At 37.0% G+C, this 23,528-nt stretch overlaps 1 protein-coding gene across 1 annotated transcript in view; it reads left to right on the top strand.

Moving 5' to 3' along the window:
• The first annotated feature begins 775 nt into the window (after positions 1-775).
• The window catches only part of Lhfpl1 (LHFPL tetraspan subfamily member 1), a 73,241-nt gene continuing 50,488 nt past the window's right edge, over positions 776-23,528 (top strand). Inside the window, exons 1-2 of the mRNA XM_010603094.2 lie at positions 776-904; positions 10,227-10,831. Coding sequence (XP_010601396.1) covers positions 10,450-10,831 — 382 coding nt within the window. The 5' untranslated portion in view covers positions 776-904; positions 10,227-10,449. The remainder of the gene's footprint in view (positions 905-10,226; positions 10,832-23,528) is intronic.

Below are 23,528 nucleotides of genomic sequence, written 5' to 3'. Positions count from 1 at the left end.
CCTCTTTTTTTTTTTTTTTTTGGTACCAGGGATCAAACTCGGGTCCTTGTGCTTGAGAGGCAGGCCACCGAACCACTGAGCTAAATCCCTGGCCAGTAGTTTCCAGTAGTTTCTTAAATGTAAGCAGTGTTATAACTTGAAGGAAAAGATTCCTCTGTTGGAGCAACCTTCCCTTCAGACAGTGGAAATCAGTTTCTTACTCATTTCCTTTTTTAAAAATTTTTAAAGGATACTTTTTAATTGGCAATGTAAAAAATTACAATTTTCTTGCTTCAGTTTAATATGTCAACATTTTCAGTTATAGTTCATACATATACAGTTACTATGTGTGTGGTAATATTGATTTATTTTCATGAAGAAAGGCCTAGCATTTCTTCTTCATTTAGCTATATATCATATCTGAACAGTGTCCTATTCTATTCAGGTATGTGTCCTCTCAGTTGTTTCCAGCTATATCAGTCTGCTACCTAATCTATGGTGGAGACTATTTAGGGCTTTGGAGGACAGAGAAACTTGGAACTTGTTTCTTGACGGAGATTTAGGCAGCAGGTGAGGAAATAAGATAGATATGCAATTCAAGCCGAGCATTGCTGTGCATACACCCCATCCTACGCACACTTGATACAGCAACTATGAGGTTAAAGTTGGGAACTGAGTGCCTACTAAGCTAGTTTCTACTTCAAGTGCCTGCCTGTCTGAAGTTGCATTTCAAGCCTCCAGCATGGTTGGAGTTAATTCCCATTAGACTGGACTCCGCCCCTGTCTTCTAAAGGTAAAGTAAGGTTTTCAGGCACCACTGCAAAGAGCAGCTGGGATTCCCATCTCTGTCTGACAAGCTGGGAGAAGTTATTTCTCCGATCTGACCCTGGAGAAGGAACAAGTCAGTCAGCCTTCATATTCAAAGGTAAATATGCCACTTGGGGCAAATGCAATTGAAACAGCTGAGTAAGAAACTGCTTTTCTCTCCTCTTGTTCAGCCCTCCTTCGTCCATCCATTCTCAGGCTTCTTGTGCTTTCTTCTCAAAGCTGGGAGAAGCTCTTTTTTTTCCCAAGGGCAGCATGGTATATTTTTATTTCTTAATAGTCTGCTGTTTGCAGAGAAGCTAAGAGGAATCAGGGTTGAATTCTTATTTCATATTGACAAGGCTTAAGGACCTAAGGTTTAAGTGCTAGCTGGTTTCCCCAGGGGAGCTGGTAACTTGAGGAGAGGAAGAGCACGTCTCTGGGAGTGAAGGGAGGGACTGTGTTCTGACTTGTCTATACAAGTAAAAGTGGATCTGCTTCCTGATATGGTAGGTCTTCTGTTAGATTTGCCTAAATTGGCGTTATGGTAATAAAATGGAGGATGAGGGGTTGAGGCCAGTAGGGCTGGAAATAAGAGATGGCATTCATTCAGTAAATATTATTAGTTCCTACTATGTGCCAAGCATGATGATTTCCAGCAGAACCTGAAATAGTTTAACTACAAATCTATTCTTGCAAAGAGCACTTTCAAGTGATTTCATTTTGTGGTACAAAACTAAAGCAGAAAGAAGCCATTGAGTGGGGAGAAATCACTCATAGAGTGATTGAGGGGTAAAAGTAAAAAGGAGTGATGATCCACTTCTTGGATGGTTTCAAGTGTGTCTATTATTTATGAGGGTCTTCTCTGGTAGAAAGGGGAAGATTTGACATCTACCCTGGTATTAGATCTACTACATAAAATTTCACTTTAATTTTATGCTCCATCATTTCCTCTTTATAAATAAAACTGAAATGCAGAGGTTTATATCACTTTCATCAGCTTCATTTTATCTGTAAGGGATAGACCTCTGAATGCTGTCTCAGATCTGATTCTAAAATCTGGACTCTTTTCCACTGAAACAGTATCCCTAAATTATAAATTTCCTTCAAAACCAATTGAAGATATTTTTGAAATGAAAATTTCTATATATTCAAATTCAATGAATCTGATAGGGTGAGGTCAGCGACTGTGTTGTATTTTGAAAAGGCATCTAGGGTGATTATGATGCAGGGGCTTATAACCCTCACTTTGAGAAACACTTGATAAACCATGGCACCTCCTAACTCCTTGAAGTTCTCCTTAGGAAAATTTTTCCTCCTCTGGATATGTACCATGGGGGTTGCTCCAAGTTCACCTGTGCCACTTCCCCTTACTTCCTATACTATCCAGGTCCACTCAATGGATAGCTGTGGTGGAACTTTCCCAGCTGAGGCCATGAATTATAGGGCACAATTGCAGGGTCGGGACTATGACCTAAATGTATGGGGCTTATAGGGAACAGGGAAAGGTGATGCTACTAGAATCTCTGCAGTGAGTCCTAGTCTCCTGTGAGCCAGGGAAGCACAAGGCAAATTAATTAATTACACAGGAAAGATAGAAAAATGAGACTTAGTGAAGAAGCTGAACTTTAGGCCTGATCAGTGCTGGACGGGAAAGATGAGAGACCCCAGCTTGCTACACCTTCATTCAGTACATTGGGAGTAACAAATGTAACATGTGGCTCAGAGAACAGCAGGGTAACAGATGATTCAGAGGACAGTGGCAGCGAAAATCCTAGATTAATGAACTATGCAGATGAAGATTTTATTCCTCCCCAGCAGGTCTTCAGCTGGTATAATCTTGTCCTGGAGAATCACAGCATCACTCGACCACTGAGGTTTTAGCTGTGACTGGAGGAAAAAAGGGAGTTATGTCTCAAAATGCAGTAGCTGGCCTGTAGGCAGGAGAACTAGGCCTAATCAAATGTTTATTCACCAAAATTATGTAGAATTGCTCCTGACAGGGGGCCACTTTAATACTTGGTCCATCCTTGATAAGGCTTAATCATGTTTTTCCAAAGCAGCTTTGAGGAGTTTCTAACCAACTGAAAGTGTAAGGTAATACTCCTAGACAACCAATTGATTACTGAAAGTGAGATCCACGTTGTCTATCAACTCAGGGTAAAAACTGAGCTGAAGATCTCTACTTGACAATGCATAGACTCTTAGCAATTCAGTAAAGCAACATTTGTGGTAAATAGAGAAGCTCATATGAAATTGAAGGAAATCGTTCAGCTCCCATCTTTCTAACCTCGGAAGAAAAGGAATAGCATAGGACCTGATGTGGAGTTTTTTATATATAAGACCTTTCTGTCTCTGCAAGGCCAACTCTGTTAATTAGAGTTAAATTTCTAAAGCTTTGATTGGTAATTGATACTCTCTGGCTTCTTGCCTTTTTGTACCTTACTTGCTTGTGAGTGTCTCTCTCATGATGGTAAGATGCAGGTAAACAAATGAATAAATTAATTAGCCCAACACAACTATTTTTTCTAGTCTTTTTAACACAGACAAAAAGAGGAGGCAAAGAGGGAAAGAGCCTGGAGGAAGTTTTATCAAGCTTAAAAGCTGAGGTCAAAATGGTGTCTTCTTCGAATCACCAAGATACAGGTGGAAAGTGAAGGCTTTTCAGTGACTACATCATGAAATGATTTCAGGCACCAGAGGGACTTGGAGCAACTCCAGTGGTAGAGATACACAGAGAAGGATAAACTTCTAATGCATCCAGGTGGCAGAAAATGTGGAGGTAAATATTTGGGACATGATAGTAGATTTTTGTGAGGCTACACCTGAAACAGAAAGATCTATAGTACTTAGGTTGCTCATATAACTACCTTGATAAAAGAGGAGACATTGACCAAATGCATTTGTCTGGAGCAGGAGTCTATTTGCCTATCAGAAACATAAGAGGTGATATTTGAAAAACACAGTGAATGTTTATAAAAAGAATTTATTACATTAAAAGACACATTGCCATTAATTCCACCTCAAAATACTCCCACAAACACATACTTTGCACTCGTTTCCCCCATCACTCTTGCCACTTTCTGCAGCAGTTCTGAAAGTCTTCTTTCACCAGCATCTTTACTTGCACTGTTATGGCTGCTTTGATGTCTAGAATGTATGTACCTTTTATAGCCTTTGACTTTTAAAAAGAGACAGAAGTTATATCATGCTAGATCCAGTGAATAAGGTGGCATTTTTTTTTTACAACTACAGCAGTTTTACAACTCTGCCATTCTGTTGGTGGACACCTGAAGTAGTTTTCCCCATATTTTTGCAAGGGAGAGTACATTGGGGTATTAAAGGCAATATGTCAGATACTGTAAAATTTAAACACACATTGTATTTTTAGACCATCCCTATACACTGGCATGTATTGCTCATTTCATAGAAAAGTCTGAAAAATGAGTGAGATGAATCTGTCACAGCATTGACAGGGAGGCAATGCCCACAGTTGAGGCACAAGGAAAAAGGCCTGTTCACATTCCCTTCCTAACAATAGTGCCGATAAAGCTTCTCCTCACAGACCAGTCCTAAACAAGCAGTTTTGCAGCCAGGAAACAGCTGTAATTCAGTGATTCATCTTATGACCACTTTTTGATTCTGACATTTAAGTTACTTTTTCTTTTACCTGCAGCTGATACTCTCACTAAGTGAATGCTTTTCCTTAACTCAGAAATTGTACAACAAGCTCCAGTGGGAAAAAATGAATGTGTGTGTGTGTGTGTGTGTGTGTGTGTGTGTGTGTGTGTGTGTAGTGTGTGTGTGTGAATGGTGAAAGAGATGAGGTAGAGGAAGGAGGTAATTTATTTTTCTTTTCTAAGAAAAATATAAGAACCATGTTTCCAGTTATATTGATGCTAAATGCCCACATATGAGGGGAAAAAAGTGAGAAAAATTGATTTAAAAAAAGCTTGGTAATGGGGCCTCACAGGGAGAGACAGAGATCTCATTTTGTAGAGAAAGAGGATAAAAGTAATTTACTAGCATTCTGACTAAAAAAAGGGCTCTCATCTAGGGTATGATGGCCAGATGTTCTCTATTCGCTCTGAGGGCCTAACAAAAGGAACTGGCCTTAAGTTGCAGAACAAAAGTTTTATAAAGGGCTGTGACATATGATTTATCAACAGTGAGAGTTGTTAATTTACTGTGAAAAATGTAAATTCCCTTTCCTTAGATTTATTTCTTTTAATTTCATTAGTACACGTTTGAAGTACATAATGATTACTTTCCTTGTGTGAAATTGGTAAAAGTACATAATACATCTTAGTTCTTTTTTTTTTTTTTTTTTTTGGTACCGGGGATCGAACTCGGGTCCTTGCGCTTGTGAAGCAGGCCACCGAACCGCTGAGTTAAATATCCGGCCCTCTTAGTTCTTTTTTTAATCCCTTTTACTTCTTCTCCCCCCATCTCTTGTCTTCTTTTGTAAAAATATATTTCTTATTATCTTTTACTTTACTCTTTATTTCTGGTCTAGATTTTTTTTAAATGTAGAGAAACCCATTTGACATTTGTGGCTTACATTGCTTTTCTACCTGTCAAGTTAACCTCTACACATAAGGCTGATATAGTGTCCAGAATATCTTTAAAGATTAGCAAAAATTAAGCTTTGGTGAGAATAGTAAATTTAGATCAGACTTCATACTTCCACTGTAGTTATCATAACTTTCTGGCTACACATAGTGCATATCATACAACTACTATCAGAAACAGTCATATAACTCATTTAGCAGGGAAAGTGAGGGATAAAAGACAATGTAAAATCATAAGAGGGAGATTCAAATGCAATCCTATTGCCATCTGGGTTGGTCTGAGAAGGTCCCTAAGGCTGAAATAATGACTTTCACCCACCCTTTTGTGGCATAAGTTTGTAAGTTTGCTGACCTCTATTGCAGAAAAAAAAATCCTTGCAACACATCAGTGAAAGGTACAGGAGGGTTTATTAGGCAGAGATTTTAGGACACATTCAAGAGTAGAGTTGCAGGTGCTTCAAGAAGTGAGACACACTGCAGTTTGTAACTGGGAAACTTGATGTGTTTTAGGTGGTGGAATTCTGTAGAATTTTATAATCTATATTATTAATTTTATCTAGTGGGTGGGAGAGGATGGTCTACCCATATTAAGATAATGATCCATTTATTGGAAAAAAACTAATTTGTAGGTGAAAAAAGGGTATATTCACAGGTGAAAGAGAACTCTTTGCAAGTAAAAAGTGAATAGGTAAGTCATCTGTAGGTGAAAGGGAATATCCCAGATTTATTGTGTTTTGGGAGAAGAGAAAAATAGAATAAAACTAAGCTTGTGTGCTGAAGCTATAGCTTTCATTTTTAAAATTGTTATTTTCCTTGTCTCTTTTTTATATTGTTTTTACTTTTTTATCCTACCTCTATCAATACCTGGTTACTGGACTACTCTGCAGGAGTACTATGGTCCCATTATTGTTTCCTGAAGTCTAGTATGACTGTAAAGCCGCACATTTCAGGGAGAGAATCAGTGCTATTGTATACAGGTAGCGTACACAAGGAATTAAGATAGGATAAAATACAGCACTTTTTGTTGTTTTTATCAGTATGCATTAGAAAGTGCCTTAGCCAGTGTCTGGGACTAAGTTTGGATTGCTTTGGAGGGCTGTCACAAGGGGAATTACTCCATCACAGGTGATGGAACTGAAAGCATTTGCTAGAATGCTTTTCGCTGCCCAGCACAAGTCAACATATAGCAGTGTGCATTTACAGACTTCACATATCCTGCTGGCTTCCTATTCAGCTGTTACCAGGATTTGGGGTTTTGGGATCTCCTGTTAGAGATTTTAGGTTCTTCTCATACTGAGAAAATCATTGGACAAAACAAGTGATTGACAGGTCACAACCACTTGCCGAGCCAGATATCCACACTCTTAATCTTCTGCCTCACTTCAAAAAGAGAAACTGTTTTGGAATTTGTTGTGTGCTTGAGAAATAAGGCATTGTTGAATCTCGGAAATCTATTCCCTTATCTCATAAAGTCAGGTCTATGATGCACAATGGTTTGCATTCCATGTGTATAGGTTGCATGTCTCCAATGTTGAATTCCATTGTCACTTTTAACTTTATATTAGCTGAGTTCTGGAGAGAGAACATTAGAGAATTTTTTATTGCAGTGATTCTCACACTCCTATTAATGGAGAGTGCTGGTACAAAACATCTAGTTCTATATAAGGTGACCCTCCCCATGCCATTTGAGACTTTTCTGGTTTACCACTGAATGCCCTACATGCCAGAAAACTAGTTCTAGGAAAACTGGCATGGTTGTTCACCCCAGACCTAAATTAAATATGGATAATGAGTTCTATTCTAAAGTTGGAAGTACTTAATTTAAATTCAGAAATACAATGAGTTATCCTATATCTGAATACAGTTAAACTAAATTTTGTGATTCTGCCTTCTTCCTGGCTTTAAGATATATTATGTACAGGTACAAATTCCCTATGATGAATGTGATAAATATGTATGATAAATATGTAATAGAAAAATAAAGTTAAAAAATTAAATGAAATTATGGTGACAGTGAGTGGTAGTATTATAGTTTAATACCCTTATTTGTCACAAATGAGGTCAACTTTATGTCCAAATATTTCTCCCTTTTTCTATCATATTCTACGCACAACTCATAAACATAATCCCCTCCTCTTTCTTACATTCTGTGCCCACTGGAAGTTTTGATCTCAGGGTGATTACAACCATGTGGGACATATGGAATTACAACACTTGAGGTAGTTAATACTCTTGTTCTACTACTTTGTGTGTATTTCATAGATATTGGCCTTCCTCCTACCTTGTATATCCTTCCCTCTATATTCCCATCCTTAGATATTTTTGAAGTCCTTAATATGAACCTATGGAGACCTCTAACTTGAATACTGTGGAGGTGGTGATGTAATTCTACTGGGATAATTCTATGGGAGAAGTCTGCCAGCCAAAGAGAAGTGAAAAGCATTGGCTCTGTCACTGAATCACTGTGTATCTTTGAGCAAGTCACTTGGCTTACTTTCAGTTTGCTCATTTGTAAATTGAGGGGTAATACCTTTCTTAACAACCTAAGAGCGCACACATGAATAGAGGACAGAATGTATGAAAAAATGAATTCAGAAGCGATTGTGTTGATGTAGTCAATAGCTGTTTATCAGCTCTTTTTTCTCTTCTCCTCTAGCCTGAGCTTCTTCATCAGGAAATAAGTCCATAACAGAGGGCTGCATGTGCTTTTCATAATCTCACAAACTCCAGTATGACATGCAGAAGGATTACCTCATCGCTGCCAAGCATACCTGCTTCCTAACAGCAATTACTCAAAACTAGTTCCACTTCTCCCTGTTGGCCTTCAATCCCTCATGATCTCTCTCATTTCCCCCACCTACTGACATAAAAACCCCATTTCCAAGGGACCAGCTAAGGGCACTTTCTTCTCAAACCCTAGCGTTCTGGAGTAAGCACCTGCAATTTTTGTTCTCTGCTCCTTTCCTGCACAAAACATATAGCATAAAACATATGTATCAAGAGAGGAATTATGCTAAGTGGAAAAGAGCATTATACTAAGAATCAATAAATTGGGCTCTGGTTTGGCCAGTGTACCTCACTAGCTATTTACCCTTGGGCAAAGCACTTCCTCTCTATATTCCCATTGTAAAGTGACGGGGAGGTGGTGTTAGCATTGTGTAGTAGCAAAGAGTTGGCCTAGGAATCTTCAGATCAGGTTTCTGGTTGAGGTGTCGCTGTTTTCTGTGACTGAGGAAAAATCACTTCCTTCTTTATTGGCCCAAACTCCCCCATATGTAAAAGAAGAAGGTTGGATTAGGTGATTCATTAAGGTCCCTGCCAGTCTGAAAATTGAATGATTCTAGAAAGGGTTTCATTAAGCAAGCAAGAATTGTCATGGCTACTCTGTGTCAGGCGCTATTTGATAGTGCTTGAGAAAGGGCTTATGGCTGTGACCCTGAATACAACCGTTGCATGCTTCAGATAGTGTTTCAAATAGACAATGTCTTGGCTCCATACATCTAGGTCCTGCACTGCCCCTGCTTTGGGCCTCCCCAGTCCTAACTCCCCTCCACATTATTGCCTATAACTTTATTTGTTTGATTTTTGTTTTGAGACAGGGTCTCACTACATAGTTGAGACTGACCTGGAACTCACTATGTAGTCCAGGCTGGTCTCGAACTCACAGCGATCCTCCTGCCTCAGCCTCCCGAGTGCTGGGATTACAGGCTTGCGCCACCATGCCTGGAGTTTATAACTTTAAAGAGTGGTGATGAATCATGATGTTTCTGAAACACACTGCAACATCTTCCTGCTGGAGGCATTCATGCTGCTGACATAAGGCTACAATGGGTTTCTAGCTACCCTAATAGAGAAACTGTCCAGAAAGCAATTCCAGATTAATGGATTGGGGAAAGATGGTTGGTTTTTGACAGAGGATTCTGTGAAGACCATTTGTGAGCTGGGCCAAGGAGACCAAATGTAGAAAGTCTTTTAGCATGTTGAATTGAAGATTGCTTATTCGAGGAGGGACCTGGATGGGTCCTAACAGCTATATGTTTCTGCAGCAAGGCAAGGAGTGCCTGATCTTGATCTATTGCATGAAGAAGAGAAGCATTCTTAACTATAGTCAGCAAAGGACAAGGAAGCTTTTCTTAGTAGTCAGTCTAGATTTAACTACCACAATTGGAAAATTACCTCCCATTTCAATTATACATGGCTAAACAGTGCTCCTTCAGTGACAGGTATAAGGTACAACATTAGGTACCTTTTACTGCCTTCTTACCTCCTCCCTTTTTCTGTAAAGGGGGATTGAACCCAGGACCTTCACACTGAGACCTTTTAACATTTTTTACATTGCAACAAGGTCCCAAAAAGTTGCTAAGTTACCCAGGCTGAGCTAAAAGCTTTGATCCTTCTGCATCAGCCTCCCAGAGTAATGGAATTACAGGCATGCATCACCACGCCTAGCTTATTCGCCCCATTTCAACTTGGCCCCATTATCAACTTGATATATAATCACTGGGAAATATATCCCCGTGAAAAGCCCACTTTAATACATTGTTGGACATCCTAGGTCAAATGGAAATGTCCTGGAACTCCATGATAATCACAGCTGCCCTCTTATCTCTTCCTTAGGATCAGGCCTGTGAATTTTACTTCCTTCTTCACTCTCTGAAAACAACTTCATTTCTGACACTCTCTCAAATTGCTTCCCTCCAGGCCTCTGAACCAGAATAGCCATTCAGCTGGAATTTCCAGGGACTCTTGCCATATCTTTGTTTTCTCTCCTCCTTTTTTGATATGATGTCAAGAGTTACAAGCTGGTTGATTAGACTGCCTGTGGATTGGCAGATCAATCACTAATTCAGCTTTGTGGTTTCTCCACTGCAGCTTAATGACACTGAAACTTTGATCCAGGCAGAAGGAAAGGAAGCTGGGCATCAATGGTCTTCAAGACAATAATATCCAGAAGCAAGGGCCACATAATGTAAAAATGAACCCAAGGAGTAGCCGGTCAACTGGATGAAAAATAGACCCACCCTGGAGCCTACAGGGTAACTTTTTGATTTGGTGCTGTACCCATCGCTACATCCTTGCAGAGAAACTAAAGACCATGAGGAGCAGCCTGACCTTGGCGGGGACACTCTGGGCATTCCTGTCCCTTGTTACTGCTGTGGCAAGTTCTACCAGTTACTTCCTGCCTTATTGGCTCTTTGGATCCCAGCTGGGGAAACCAGTATCATTCAGTACATTTCGCAGGTGCAACTACCCAGTTCGAGGAGAAGGGCACAGTCTGATCATGGTGGAAGAATGTGGGCGCTATTCCAGCTTCAGTGCCATACCAAGCTTGGCCTGGCAGATGTGCACAGTTGTGACAGGTGCTGGCTGTGCACTATTGCTTCTGGTAGCACTGGCTGCTGTACTAGGCTGCTGCATGGAAGAACTCATCTCCAGAATGATGGGACGTTGCATGGGAGCAGCACAGTTTGTGGGAGGTAAGACTGCATCCCTGGAATTGAGTAGGCTGGGGAGTTTGGGGCAGGGAAGATGGCAAGTATGGCTTTAGTCAGAGATTTACTCTCTCTCTCTCTCTCTCTCCTCTATTTTGTCTAATTACAAGACTGTGGACTTTTTGTATTTACCTTTTCAAAAGTGCAACCTAAGTCAGGGTTTTATTTATAGAAAAGTTGGCTAGGATGGTAAAGTTTAAATCTATTGTTTAACCTCTATTTTTGTACCCTGCAAGGTGCCCATTTAAGTATATTATGCAAAAATTGGTATCAAAGCAAAATAGACTAGAAGAGTGGTCATTAGAGGCCAGTGAGATAGAGGCTATTGAGTAACAAAATACAGTTAAGTTGGAGAAATAAATTCTAGTATTCTAAAGCAGAATAGGTGACTATAGTCAACAACAATTTGCTATATATAAGAGCCTAGAAGAGAGGAATTTAAAGACTCCAATATAGAAAAATCTGAATGCTTAAGCAGATGAAATCCTAATTACTCTGATTTGATGATTATACATTACATATACATGTATCAAATTATCAATACCCTATAGATATGTATAGTGATGAAAAATATGGTGAATATTTAAATATTTATTACAGTTATGACATTTGCCATTTTAATCTGCCCCAAAATATTTTCCCTACTTTAAAAACAGTTATCTGTTCTTGCCAATTTCTGAAGCACTTCTGGAGATAACCCTTTTTGGGGCTCTTTCTCCTAATAAATTCAAAACATTTATCTTTCATGGCCATTTTTAATTCAGGGAAGAGCCAGAAGTCATGTAGTGCCAGATCCAATGAGTTCAGTGGATGAGGACATGTCATCATGTTATTTTGAGCCTGTTATTCTTTTCAATGGTCCTCACCATGGAATTCACTGTGCTTTTGGTCACGCCTTGAAATAAAGGGAAATCTTTTAAGGGAAACTAATGACAATGTGTCTTTTTAAAAAAATTATTTTATCGGCACATTTTAGTTATGTAATGATAACATTCATCAGAGGGAATTTTTACCTGTATGTGATATATCTTTTTTCTCCATACCTCTCTTCTCACTTCAACTCCTCTTCTCCTATTTATTTTAAAAACATTTGTCTCATTTTTCCTTTTCTTCTCTATTTTTCCTTTCCCTTTCTTCCTTTCCTCATCTCCCTCTCTAGCTCCCCTCCCCATTTGAACGTTTTCTTCCTGTTTCACAATATCTATTATAAATTCATGTCTTCATGTACCCTTTTAGTTTCTCATACCAGAAAAACAATGTAATATTAAAATATTTGTGTCTTATTTATTTCACTTAAGAGTATGGTCTCAACATGCGTCAATTTACTGAGAAATGTCTCAAGTTTATCATTCTTTATGGTAGAGTAGTATTTCATTGTATAACAATACCACATCTTCATTATGATTCATTGGTTGATGAAAATTGGGGTTATTTCCAAGATTTAGCTACTACAGACTGTGCTGGTATAAACATGGATGTGCATGTAATGTTGTGGTATGATGATTTTAATTCTTTCAGAAAGATACCAAGAAGGGTAATAGTTGGGTCAAATGCAATGTCTAGTTTTAGTTTTTTGAGGAAACTTCAAAGAAATTTCCACAGTGATTGCACCAGTCTACACTTCCAACAACACTGGACAAGGAATCCTTTTCCCCACCAGTATTTGTTATTGGTTGATTTCTTGGAAGCAGCCTTTTTTTCAGGAGTGAGATAGAATCTCAGCATTGTTTTAATTTGCAACTCTCAAATGACCAGTGATGTTGAACATTATTTCATATATTTATTTGCCATTTCTACTTCTTCATTTGAGAAGTGTTTATTCATTTCAGATGCCCATTTTTGGTTGGGCCTTTAAATTTCTGGAGGTTGATTTCTTGAATTATTTGTCTTCTAAGTATTAATCTTTTTTCTGAGGAACAGCTGGATAAATATTTTCCCACTCTGTGGATTGTCTCTTCACTCTGTCAGGACTTTCTTGTGCTGTGCACAGCTCTCTAACGGAGTAAGATCCCAGTTATGGATTATTTGTGATATTCCCTGTGCAGTTGGGGTTTTGTTCATAAGGTCATTGCCTACACCTATTCTTCAAAGTTCTACCTATTCTATCTTTCAGCAGATTTAATGTTTCTGTTTTAATATTTAGGGCTTTCATCCATTTAGATTTTAGTTTAGTGCATGGTGAGAGACATGAGTCTAATTTTAGTCTTTATCATGAGGAAAGCCAGTTATTCCAGCACCATTTATGAAAGAGAATATATTTCTTTCAATGAGGGTGTTTGGCCCCTTTGTCAAAGGTAATGTGGTTGCATATGTCTAGAGTTGTTTCTGCATCTTCTAATCTGTTCCATTGATCCTCAGGTCTGTTGTTTTGCCATTACCATGATGTTTTTATAACTATAGCTTTGTAGTATAGTTTCAAATCAGGCATTGTGATGACCCCCTCCCTTACCATTGTTGCTCAGAATTGCTTTCACTAGTTTAGGCCTCTTCTGCTTCCAAATGAATTTTTGGATTATTTTCTCTAATTCTGTGAGGTATGCTGCTGGTATTTTGTTGTTGATGACATCACATCTGTATAACAATTTTGATAATATGGCCATTTTCACTGTAGGTTCTTCCTACCCAAGAGTAATGGATATCTTTCCATTTTCTATCCTCTTTGAGCTCCTTTTTCAGAGCACTGTAGTTTTCTTTTTTTTTTCCAGGTCTCCATTTTCCTTTATTTATTAAAGTAATTTGTTTTTTACAATGTGTTATCACACATATGTGTGTGCACTAGCACATGCGTGTGCACTAGCACATGCGTGTGCACAACATAGGACTTGAGAAACAGAGAAAAAAGAGAGTTTTCCAAACATAAGCTTTTTTAAACAAAGTTCAAAGTAGAATACATCAATGTGCTTTTTCAGTCATTACACAATGTACAGACATGATCCTTGAGTGATTTATGCTCCCCAAATGGTTAAACAATGATTTTCTATGAAAGACTAGACATAAAATCTTTTAGAAGCAGAGTACTGCTTCCTGCAAGAAACCCACTTGAGGGATACATTTGTATTTATGCATATTCCTTGAGAATGCTACAGTAGCAGTGCATAAATTCATTGTAAAAAAATTAAACAATGATTTTCTATGAAAGACTAGACATAAAATCTTTTAGAAGCAGAGTACTGCTTCCTGCAAGAAACCCACTTGAGGGATACATTTGTATTTATGCATATTCCTTGAGAATGCTACAGTAGCAGTGCATAAATTCATTCTGTAAAAAAAAGATCTGAAAGATGATTTTCAAGAGACTCAATGCATTGTGCTTTCAGATAAAAATTCTAAAACAAATGATCAGTTGCTATGACAATTAAAGTCAGAAATGCATATATATACGTTAGAGATCAGTAAATAGTTGTGCTTAGGGGATTTTTTGGTAAAGTTGTTTTAATAATAAAAAAAAATAAATAAAAACTTAAAAATGCCTCAGTGACAGATACAAAGTAGACACAGGTATCCAGGATTTCCTATACTTGGCTTAGAGTCTGAAAGGAAAAATCATCCTCACACAAACCACCTGGTATCTAGTAATCCCAATCCAGACAAGTCACTTACAGTTGGGCAGTCAAGGGACTCAGGAGAAAAGATAAAGTGATCCTCCCATTAACATAATGCATTAATCAGAGGTAAAGGCAGCCTTGACCAACTAACTAAACAAATGCCAGCCTTCCTTTAGAACTCTTAGGCCAAACAGAGACATCAACCTATTGCCTATGCTTTGTGTCTGGACCACAACCCATTCTGTAGTTCACAAAATGAATTAAATATGTCGTACCTTCTGTGAGACCCTAGGATAAGCACAATCCGTTAGTACCTTATCCCTTTTTTAACCTTCTACACATTAACTATAAAACTCTTATTTTAGAAACACCATAGCAACTCTTTATAACAAAGGGCAACGTATAATTCAGATAGTTATGTTGATGTTCACAACTAGGAAATAAATGTAATTTGATTTTCAGGCTGGAAAGTTTGCTCTTCAAGGCCTTTAACTTTGAAGGATCCATGACCCTTATCAATCAAAGTGAATTTTTAAAAGATGACAAACAAGTCTTTTAATTAAAATCTTTTGTACATAGGTATAGATATAAAAAGAACTTCATCGAATAATTTCCTAAGTGTCACTGAGAAGCATCCTTGTAACATAATGTGCTAGAGTCCTTCAAATAAAATTATGCAGTAATTTAAAATATATATCATACATTTACAATTATTTGAAATCATTCAATTATGTGTAGCATGATGATGGAGTGAAATAGAGAAAGGCAATCCCCACTCATATTTAAGATAAATTTACTTCAGAAGTCAGCTGAAATCCTCGCTCATGTTCTAAGTACAGCCATTGTGATAAGACCTAAGATATAAGCAGTCACTAATTTTGATTCACACTTAAGTGGAGGTAGAGAGGCACCAATGATTCTGTAGTTTTCAATATAAAAGTTGTTTACTTCATTCATTAGAATGATTCCTAAGTATTTCATTTAGTTGGATGCTATTGTGAAATGTAAGGTTTCCCTAATTTATCTCTCAGTGAATTCATTTTTTTGTGTATAGGAATCCAGTTGATTTTTGAGTGTTGACTTTGTATCCAGTTGCATAACTGAATTTGATTATTAAATGTAGAAGTTTTTTGGTGGAGCTTCTGGGGTCTTCTATGTAGAATATCATGTCATCAGCAAATAATGATAATTTAACTTCTTTCTTTCCTACCTTTATTCCTTTTATTTCTTTGTCTTGTCTAATTTCTCTGGTTAATGTTTCCAGAACTATATTGAATAGGAGTGGTGATAGTGAACATACTTTTCTTGTTCCTTATTTTAGAGTGAAAGCTTTCAGTTTTGAACGTTTAATATGATGTTTGTTGTTGGATTATCATGGATGGCTTTTATCAGATTGAGATAAAGATTATCTCTTCTAATTTTCTATAGGATTTTTTTCATAGGTTCTGGACTTTGTAAATGCTTTTTCAGTGTCTATTTAGATGATCATAATGATTTTGTCCTTGGCTGTTAATATGGTAAATTACATTCGTTGATTTGTGTATGTTGAACCATCCCTGTATCTCTGGAATGAATCCTACTCGATTATGGTGTATAATCTTCATCATGACTTTCTGCAATCTGTTTGCCAGTACCTTATTGAGCATTTTTTGCATCTATATTCATTACGGAGATTGGACTATAGTTCTCTTTTTTGGTTGGTACCTTTTCTTTTTTTGGTATTAATGTGATGAAAACTTCCAGGAATGAGTTTCAACTTTTTTTTCAACTTTATTGAAGAGTTTGAGGAGTAGTGGTGTTAAATATTCTCTGAATTACTTGTAGAAATCAGTGTGGCTTCTATCAGGATCTGGGGTTTTCTTTGTTGGTAGGTTTTTAGTTACTTCTTTAATTTTATTGACTGATATTAGGATATTTACAATGTTTATATCTTCTTGATTCAGTTTTGGATACACACACACACACACACACATATATGAATCTGTGTATTTCTTGTGTGTTTTCCATCTTATTAGAATATAGGTTCTCAAAGTAGGTACTAATGACCTGGATTTCTTCAGGATCTGTTGTGGTATCACCTTTTTCATTTCTAGTTATGTGGATTTGAGTCTTTTCTTTCCTTTTCTTTCATAAGTTTGGCTAAGGATTTCTCAATTTTGTTTAATCTTTGAATAAAATAACTCTTTATCTCACAATTCTTTGTACTGTTTTCTTAGTCTCAATTGCATTACTTTCTGCTTGTATATTTATAATATCTTCCTTCACATGAGCTTTGGGGTTGACTTGCTCTTTTTTCTAAGAACTTGATATTCAATATTAGGTTGTTTATTTGAGCTCAGTCTCTTTTTCTGGTATGAAAAGTAACTGCTACATATTTCCCCTGTAGGACAGCTTTCATTGCATACCATAAGTTCTCCTATGTTTTATTGGTACTATCATTTGATTTTAGAAACTGTTTAATTTATTTTATAATTTTACCTGTGACTCAGTGGTTGTTCTGGAGGTTCGTACGTAATTTCTATGTGTTCTGCTTTGTTTGATTGGCATTATCATTTGATTTTAGAAACTATTTAATTCGAAACTTTATAATTTGATTTTTTTCCTCATTGAGTTTATTGGTACATTTTAGGTATACAGTACAGTTATATTCATTATTGGGATCTTGTACCTTTACATGACAGGTCTTGGTTTTCATTTTTTCCCCTTGTCCCTGCCCTCCCTTCACCCCTCCTCCCCCTCCCTTTACAAACACTTCATTTCCATTTTCTCATATTTTTCTTTTCCTTTATTAACTTTCCTCTACCCTTCCCACTTTCACTACAACATTAGCCCCTTTCTTTGTATTTCACATTGTCCATTATATCATTAGGATCTCATGTACCATTATAGTTTATTCACAGCAGAGAAACATCAGTATTTACACATGTGTTACTTATTTATTTCACTTAGGAGTATATCCTCCATATGTATCCATTTTCCTATGAATGAATCTAATTTCTCATTCTTTATGGCTGTGTAATATTCCATTTAATAGAAAAAACACATCTTTATCCAGTTTTATAATTTTATCTGTGACTCATTGGTTATTCAGGAGGGTGGTAGTCAAATTCCATGTGTTTATGAATTTTTTGCTGTTTCTTTTTCTATTGATTTCCAATTTCATTATTTATGAAGGAAAAATTTTTATTTCCTTTGCATTTACTTTAGTTTGTCTATGAGCTAGCATGTGGTCTGTTTTGGGGAATATCTCATGTGCAGCTAAGAAGAAATGCATATTCTCATCTTATGGGATTCATCACTATGTAGACATCTACAAAATCTATTTATTCAAAGATTTGTTTTAACACTGATAATTCTTTGTTGATGTTTTGTCTATTCAATCTGTCTATTTGTGACAGTGAGGTATTGAGTTCCCCATTACAATTGTATTAGTGCTTATTTGATTTTTAGTGTCACTTAATATTTGTTTTATATAGTTGGGTGAACTGGTATTTGGTGAACATATAATTTTGATTGTTTTCTCTTTCTCTTGGATTGTTCCCTTAACAAGGATGTAGTGGCCTTCTCTGCCTCTCTTGAACAGTTTTCCTTTGAGATCCACTTTACCCACAAATAGCTACCCCTCTTTTTTTTCCTGGTTCCTGACACATGGAGTATTAGTTTCCACTTATTTTACTTTCAGTCTATTAATTTCGTTTGAATTATATATGTTTTTATTCAGCATATTGTTGGATATTGTTTCTTGATGAATTCTGCTAGTTTATTTTAATTGGTGAATTGAGACCATTTACATTGGTGGTTATAACTGATATGTATCAACCTATCCTTTTCATGCTATTTTCATGCTGTTTGTTCCCTTTTTCTGCTCTGTTTATTACTTGCCTTGCCTGGTGAATTCATTCTCTTGGGGTTCATGGAGTTGTAGTCTTTATTATGTCTTTCTAGAATGTCCTTCAGAACATTTTGGAGTGTTGGTTTCTTAGTCATAGTTTTCTTCAGTGTTCTTTGGCATGGAAGTATCTTGTTGTTTCATTGATTCTGATAGTTTTGCAGGGTTCATCAATCTGAGTTGGAGGTTGTTTTCTTTTACATCTTGAAGTACTTTACTCCATGCTCTCCTTGACTAAGGATTTGTGTTGAGGAGTCTGCTGTGATTCGAATAGGCTTTTATTTGTAGGTGATTTGTTTCTTTTCTCTAACAGCTTTTAATATTCTGCTGTTGTGTTGGATTTCTGGAATCTTTACAACTATATACATTGGAGTAATTTTTCATTATAGCTAATTTGAATTCTATATGCTTTAGTTCTCTGTATGTCAAATTTCTATTCCACTCATGAGAATTTTTTTGCCATTACTTCTGTGAACAGTTTTTATGTCATTTGTGCTATCTCCTGCTTTTTCATATTCTGTTTAATCTAATGTTATTCTTTTTCACATCATCTAGAAGTTGTAAGATTGATTTTTTATGGTCCCTTGCTATTTTTAAGAAATCTTTATTTTCATGGTTCTTAACCAAAAATCCTGTCTTACAGCTCTGATATTTGTCCTCACTTTGGTTGATTCTGCTCTATATTCTTTCAATGGAGTTTTAATCTCCTGGATATCTTTTTGAATCTGTTTCATGGATTCAATATATTTCCTATCTTGAGCATTTATGATTTCTATCATTTTCCTAAGCTTTTGTATTTTTAAAATGTGTATCTACTCTAGATTCACCAATCAGGTCCTTTATTATGGTTGTCGTCTCTGTAGTTATCTGAAAAATTATTTCTGATTTGATTTTTTTCTAGAGCCTTATTCATCTACTTTGTTACTTCTACTGATACCACTTCAGAAAGTCCAGGTGAGTCATTTTCAAATGTTCCACCTCACCGCCCCATGGGTTTACCTTTGGCAAGCTGGAACTCTGGGCTTGCATCTTGCTTCCAAGTATTCTGATTTTCTATATATTTTTAGTTTAATTCCTGCATTAATGATTATAATTGCTTGAGACATAGCTTTATTGCTAGTATCAAAAACCGTTAGAAAATGACTACTTCTCAGAGACACCTTTTATGGTTTAGCTGGCTTTTAGATTTTGAGTTTGTTGCAAGATCCTAACTTTTTAATTTATTGGGGGTGAGAAGGTGCTGTCTGTTTGGCCTAGCCTCTGGTTCTTTGGCACTGGAAAATAGTATTGTTTATGACCCTCAGGTGATCTCAGTCTTTGAATACAAGGAAGGACAGCTGATTAGAACAATTATGTCAACTTGGCTAAAATAGTACAATTAGTAATAACAACAGCATTAAACACAACCTAGAAAATGACAAACTATGGTAACTACTAGTTTTCCACTTTTATCCATATGAACAATTCACCATTCACTGTAGTCCATAGCATCCACTGCACTGTTCCACTGGTGCATTTCTCTTTGGCGGAGGCCTTTGGGGTCACCAGTAGTCACAGTGTATCTGCAGGTTTGAGCTGCCCCTCTTATACCATGAGCAGGGGATCAGAGAGAAAGTGACCTTTTCCCTCTCCCTCTTCTGCATTGAAGTCCTTCTCTTTGCTCTCCCCTTGGGCTCCAATTTTCACTTCAGATCCTTACTGGGCTCCAGGGACCTACTTTCCTAACATTTATATATTCTAGCATCTAGACTTATAATCTCTGAGAGACTGTTTCTCTGCTGTTCACCACTCCACCATCTTCCTGGAAGTCCCAACAATATATGTATTTTACTGTAAATTTTTTTCATTTGAACATTCATTGTATATTTTAATTGTATTTTGTATTATGTGTCAATTAAAAGTTGTAAAGACAACATCATTATGGAGGCAGCAGTTTGGTAAGCAATTAAATTCTCTGACTAAAACAATTCTCAAAAAAAAAGTTCTCAATGTGAAATAACTAAAAAGTAATTATCCAGTTATGCCTCCTAGTATATCAATATATCCTCCAGTATTACTGTTCCAATATAAACTTGATCCTTAAGAGCCCTGCTGTCTAGTAGTTATCTCAGAGAATAGTGATCTGATAAACACATATACCAGGTACTAATTACCAATAGTCCTCACCAAAGAAATACGTTTTTAATAGTAAAATGGTAAGAAGTGCCAGACAGACTGTTTTTTATTTGGCCCACATAAAAAGGGTACCCCTGCCTGATAGCCATTAACTAAGTTTCCCCAAATTTCTTGTGGTCCTAATCTACCTTACTTTGCACTTTCTCTTTTTCAGGCTCTCCTTAATTTCATTTTTTCCCATTAAGTTTATTGATATGTTTAAAGCAAACAATACAGTTACATTTATCATTGAGATCTTCATCTTCTTAGTTTACATATGGTCAACCATGGATGCTGATAGTCTGTATATGTGATAGAAAAATACCAAATATGAAAATGTAGTTCACAACAAAAGCAGTTAATGTTTATTACCTGAGAAGAAAAAAAGTGTATTTAGATGGACAGGGAAAGGTAGATGTGAGTATTTGTGTTATTCTGTACACCTATTTGAGGCACTGGGAAAAACTACAGTTAGTAGTTTGTTGTTGTTACTGAGTTTAAAAACTATTCAATTCACTGACATTATTATCTCCATTTTCATTACACTGTGGGTAACTAGAATCAGGAAATTTGGATTATACTCCTGTATCTTTCACCACTGTCTCTGTGGCTGTTGTGAGCAAATGACATGAACTTTTTGTGAGCAACATTTCCCTTGAATTTGTCCTCTGATAATAGAGTTCAGATCTGAATTTTTCTTTTCTCTCCAATGATTACATTGAGGTTGGTGAGGAGGTAGCGATGAGCTTTGGCAGTGATTCCAAAACAGAACTGGTTTTGTGTCTCCTTTCTCCTCAGAGGACATTTGGTTATATGGGGAGACATTTTTAGTTATCAAAACTTGAGGTGAGTGTTAATGACATTCATTGGAATAATGCAAAGTGTACTGCTAAAATGTAAAATTTTCACACATAAAAAAACACTATTCCATCTAACAACAAGGAAGTATCCAGCCCCAAATGCCAATAATGCCAAAAACCATGGGCTAAGATATTACGGTCTCCTGTCCTACTTGCTAAATCACCACATTCTTTCTGTGTTCCATTAAGTTGTGGTTGCCAGGTATTTTTACTCAGCAATAGGAAAGTGAGTACTGCAAAAAATATTTGCACTGGGAGTGGGGCCATTTCTGTGATTGCACCTGGTCTTGCGATTCAGAAACTGTGGAACTTGTTTCCAGATGGAGTTTGAAATGTTTGGAGATGCTGGATAAAGAAGTCCTAAAATGATGTAAGCCAAGTTTGATGGGGGAATCTCATCAGGGCTCAGAAGACCAGAATACTGAAAGGAATGCTGACAGTAAAGGCCAGCCTGGGGAGGTTTCAGTTTTTAATAAGGACTGTATTGGTAAATGTGCTAAAAAGCATGTGTCTTATTCTCTGGCAGAAAATTTTTCTACATTTTGCCCAGGTCCTGAGACTTTACAGGAGACTGAGATTAAGGGCAGTGGACTAATCTGACAGAGGAAATGTTCAGGCAGTGTGATGGGTACTGCTGGATGCCAGATTTATAGTGAAAATCAAGAGAAAAATGTAGAGCCAAATAATGTGAAGCTTGGCTAAAAAAGAAGGGTCTGTAAAGCTGGGGCAAAGAAGAGTGTGTTTGCTGAAAAGGTTACCATTAAAAAGAAGCACAGTACTTTACATTAGGATGATAAGAAAGATGGCTCAGAGGTATCTCAGAAACTGGCAAGAATCAGACCCCATGCATTGCAAGCTCAAGAGTGGAAAAGGATGTACTATTTTGTAAGACTACTTGGAGAAGAATGCCTCAGGGTACTTTGTTCATTCAGGAAATGTTCCCCTTCATTTATCCATTCAAGCACTCAAAGGCCTCTGCAGCTATGGTCTAAGAGGATCAGGTCTACTGCATGAGTTAAAGGCTGACCTTTGCATTATCTATGTGGTGTTGATTTTTCTAGCATGCAGAATGTAAGAGCTGTTGGGCTACAGAGGTTTCCACTCAGATTTCAGAGGATGGCCTGGGCAGCCAGGCAATTAAACAGTGAGAATTTAGTAAAAAAGGTAGTAGAGACCCCAACAATTTGGAAATGCCAGGGACTTGACTGTCTGCCAAGGGAAATCACAGGCAGTGACCAGAGCAAGCCAAATAGAGAGGTCATTAAGGTGTCAACCACCAAGGCCACAGGAGTAGCTCTACCCAAGAATTTTGGAGCTCATATCTTACCTGCTCTGGATGCTGGAAATGAAACTACAAGATCAAACGTTAGCCACACAGGGTTTAGTTTTTATTTGGTCCATTGCATTTGGAATGGGAATATTTATATTGACCCTCTGTACTTTGGCAGAATGTAACTTTCTTTTTTATTTTAAAGGGATACACAGCTAAGAGTTGGCTGTGAGTCCCAAAGAAAACTTTGGAGTTGGGCTTTTCAACAACACATTTTAAAAATTATTTATTGGTACATTTAAGGTATACAATATAATGACCTTCATTGTTGGAAATTTGTACCTTTACAGAATCAATCTTGCTTCTTACTTTTACCCATCCCCCTGCCCTCCCTTTGACCCCTCCCTCCTTCCCTATCTACAAAGACTTTGTTTCCATTTTATCATTTTCACATATTAATTCCATTCCCTTCTTTCCTCTTGCCTACCCCTGCTATTTCCCTTTCCCCTTTGTCCATTTTCTTCCTATTTCATATTATCTATGATACCTTTTAGTCCTTATTTATTTATTTTTATTTTTTAAATTGAGTTTATTGGTACAATCTAGGTATACAATATAGTTTCATTCATCATGGGGATTCTGTACCTTTACATAATAGGTCTTGATTCTCATATTTTCCCCTTGTCCCTGCCCTCCCCTCACTCCCTCCTCCCCTTCCCATTTACAAACACTTTGTTTCCATTTTTTCAGTTTCTCATATTTTTTTCCTCTCCCTTATTACCTTTCCCACACCCTTCCCACTTGCCCTACACCTTTCGCCCTTTACTTCCTAATTTTCACATTATTAATTATCTCATTAGGATCCTGTGTACTATTATAGTTTTTCACACTAAAGAAACTATTCGGTTTTTCAGTTAAAGAAATCTCTGTATGAACATTAAAAATAGGGAATCCTAAAATAAAA

Source organism: Fukomys damarensis, unplaced genomic scaffold (assembly GCF_012274545.1).
Source record: "Fukomys damarensis isolate Sample0158 unplaced genomic scaffold, DMR_v1.0_HiC HiC_scaffold_39, whole genome shotgun sequence".
Taxonomy (NCBI): Eukaryota; Metazoa; Chordata; class Mammalia; order Rodentia; family Bathyergidae; genus Fukomys; species Fukomys damarensis.
The sequence above is the reverse complement of the archived record's forward strand: the minus strand, read 5'-3'. Positions and strand labels throughout refer to the sequence as shown.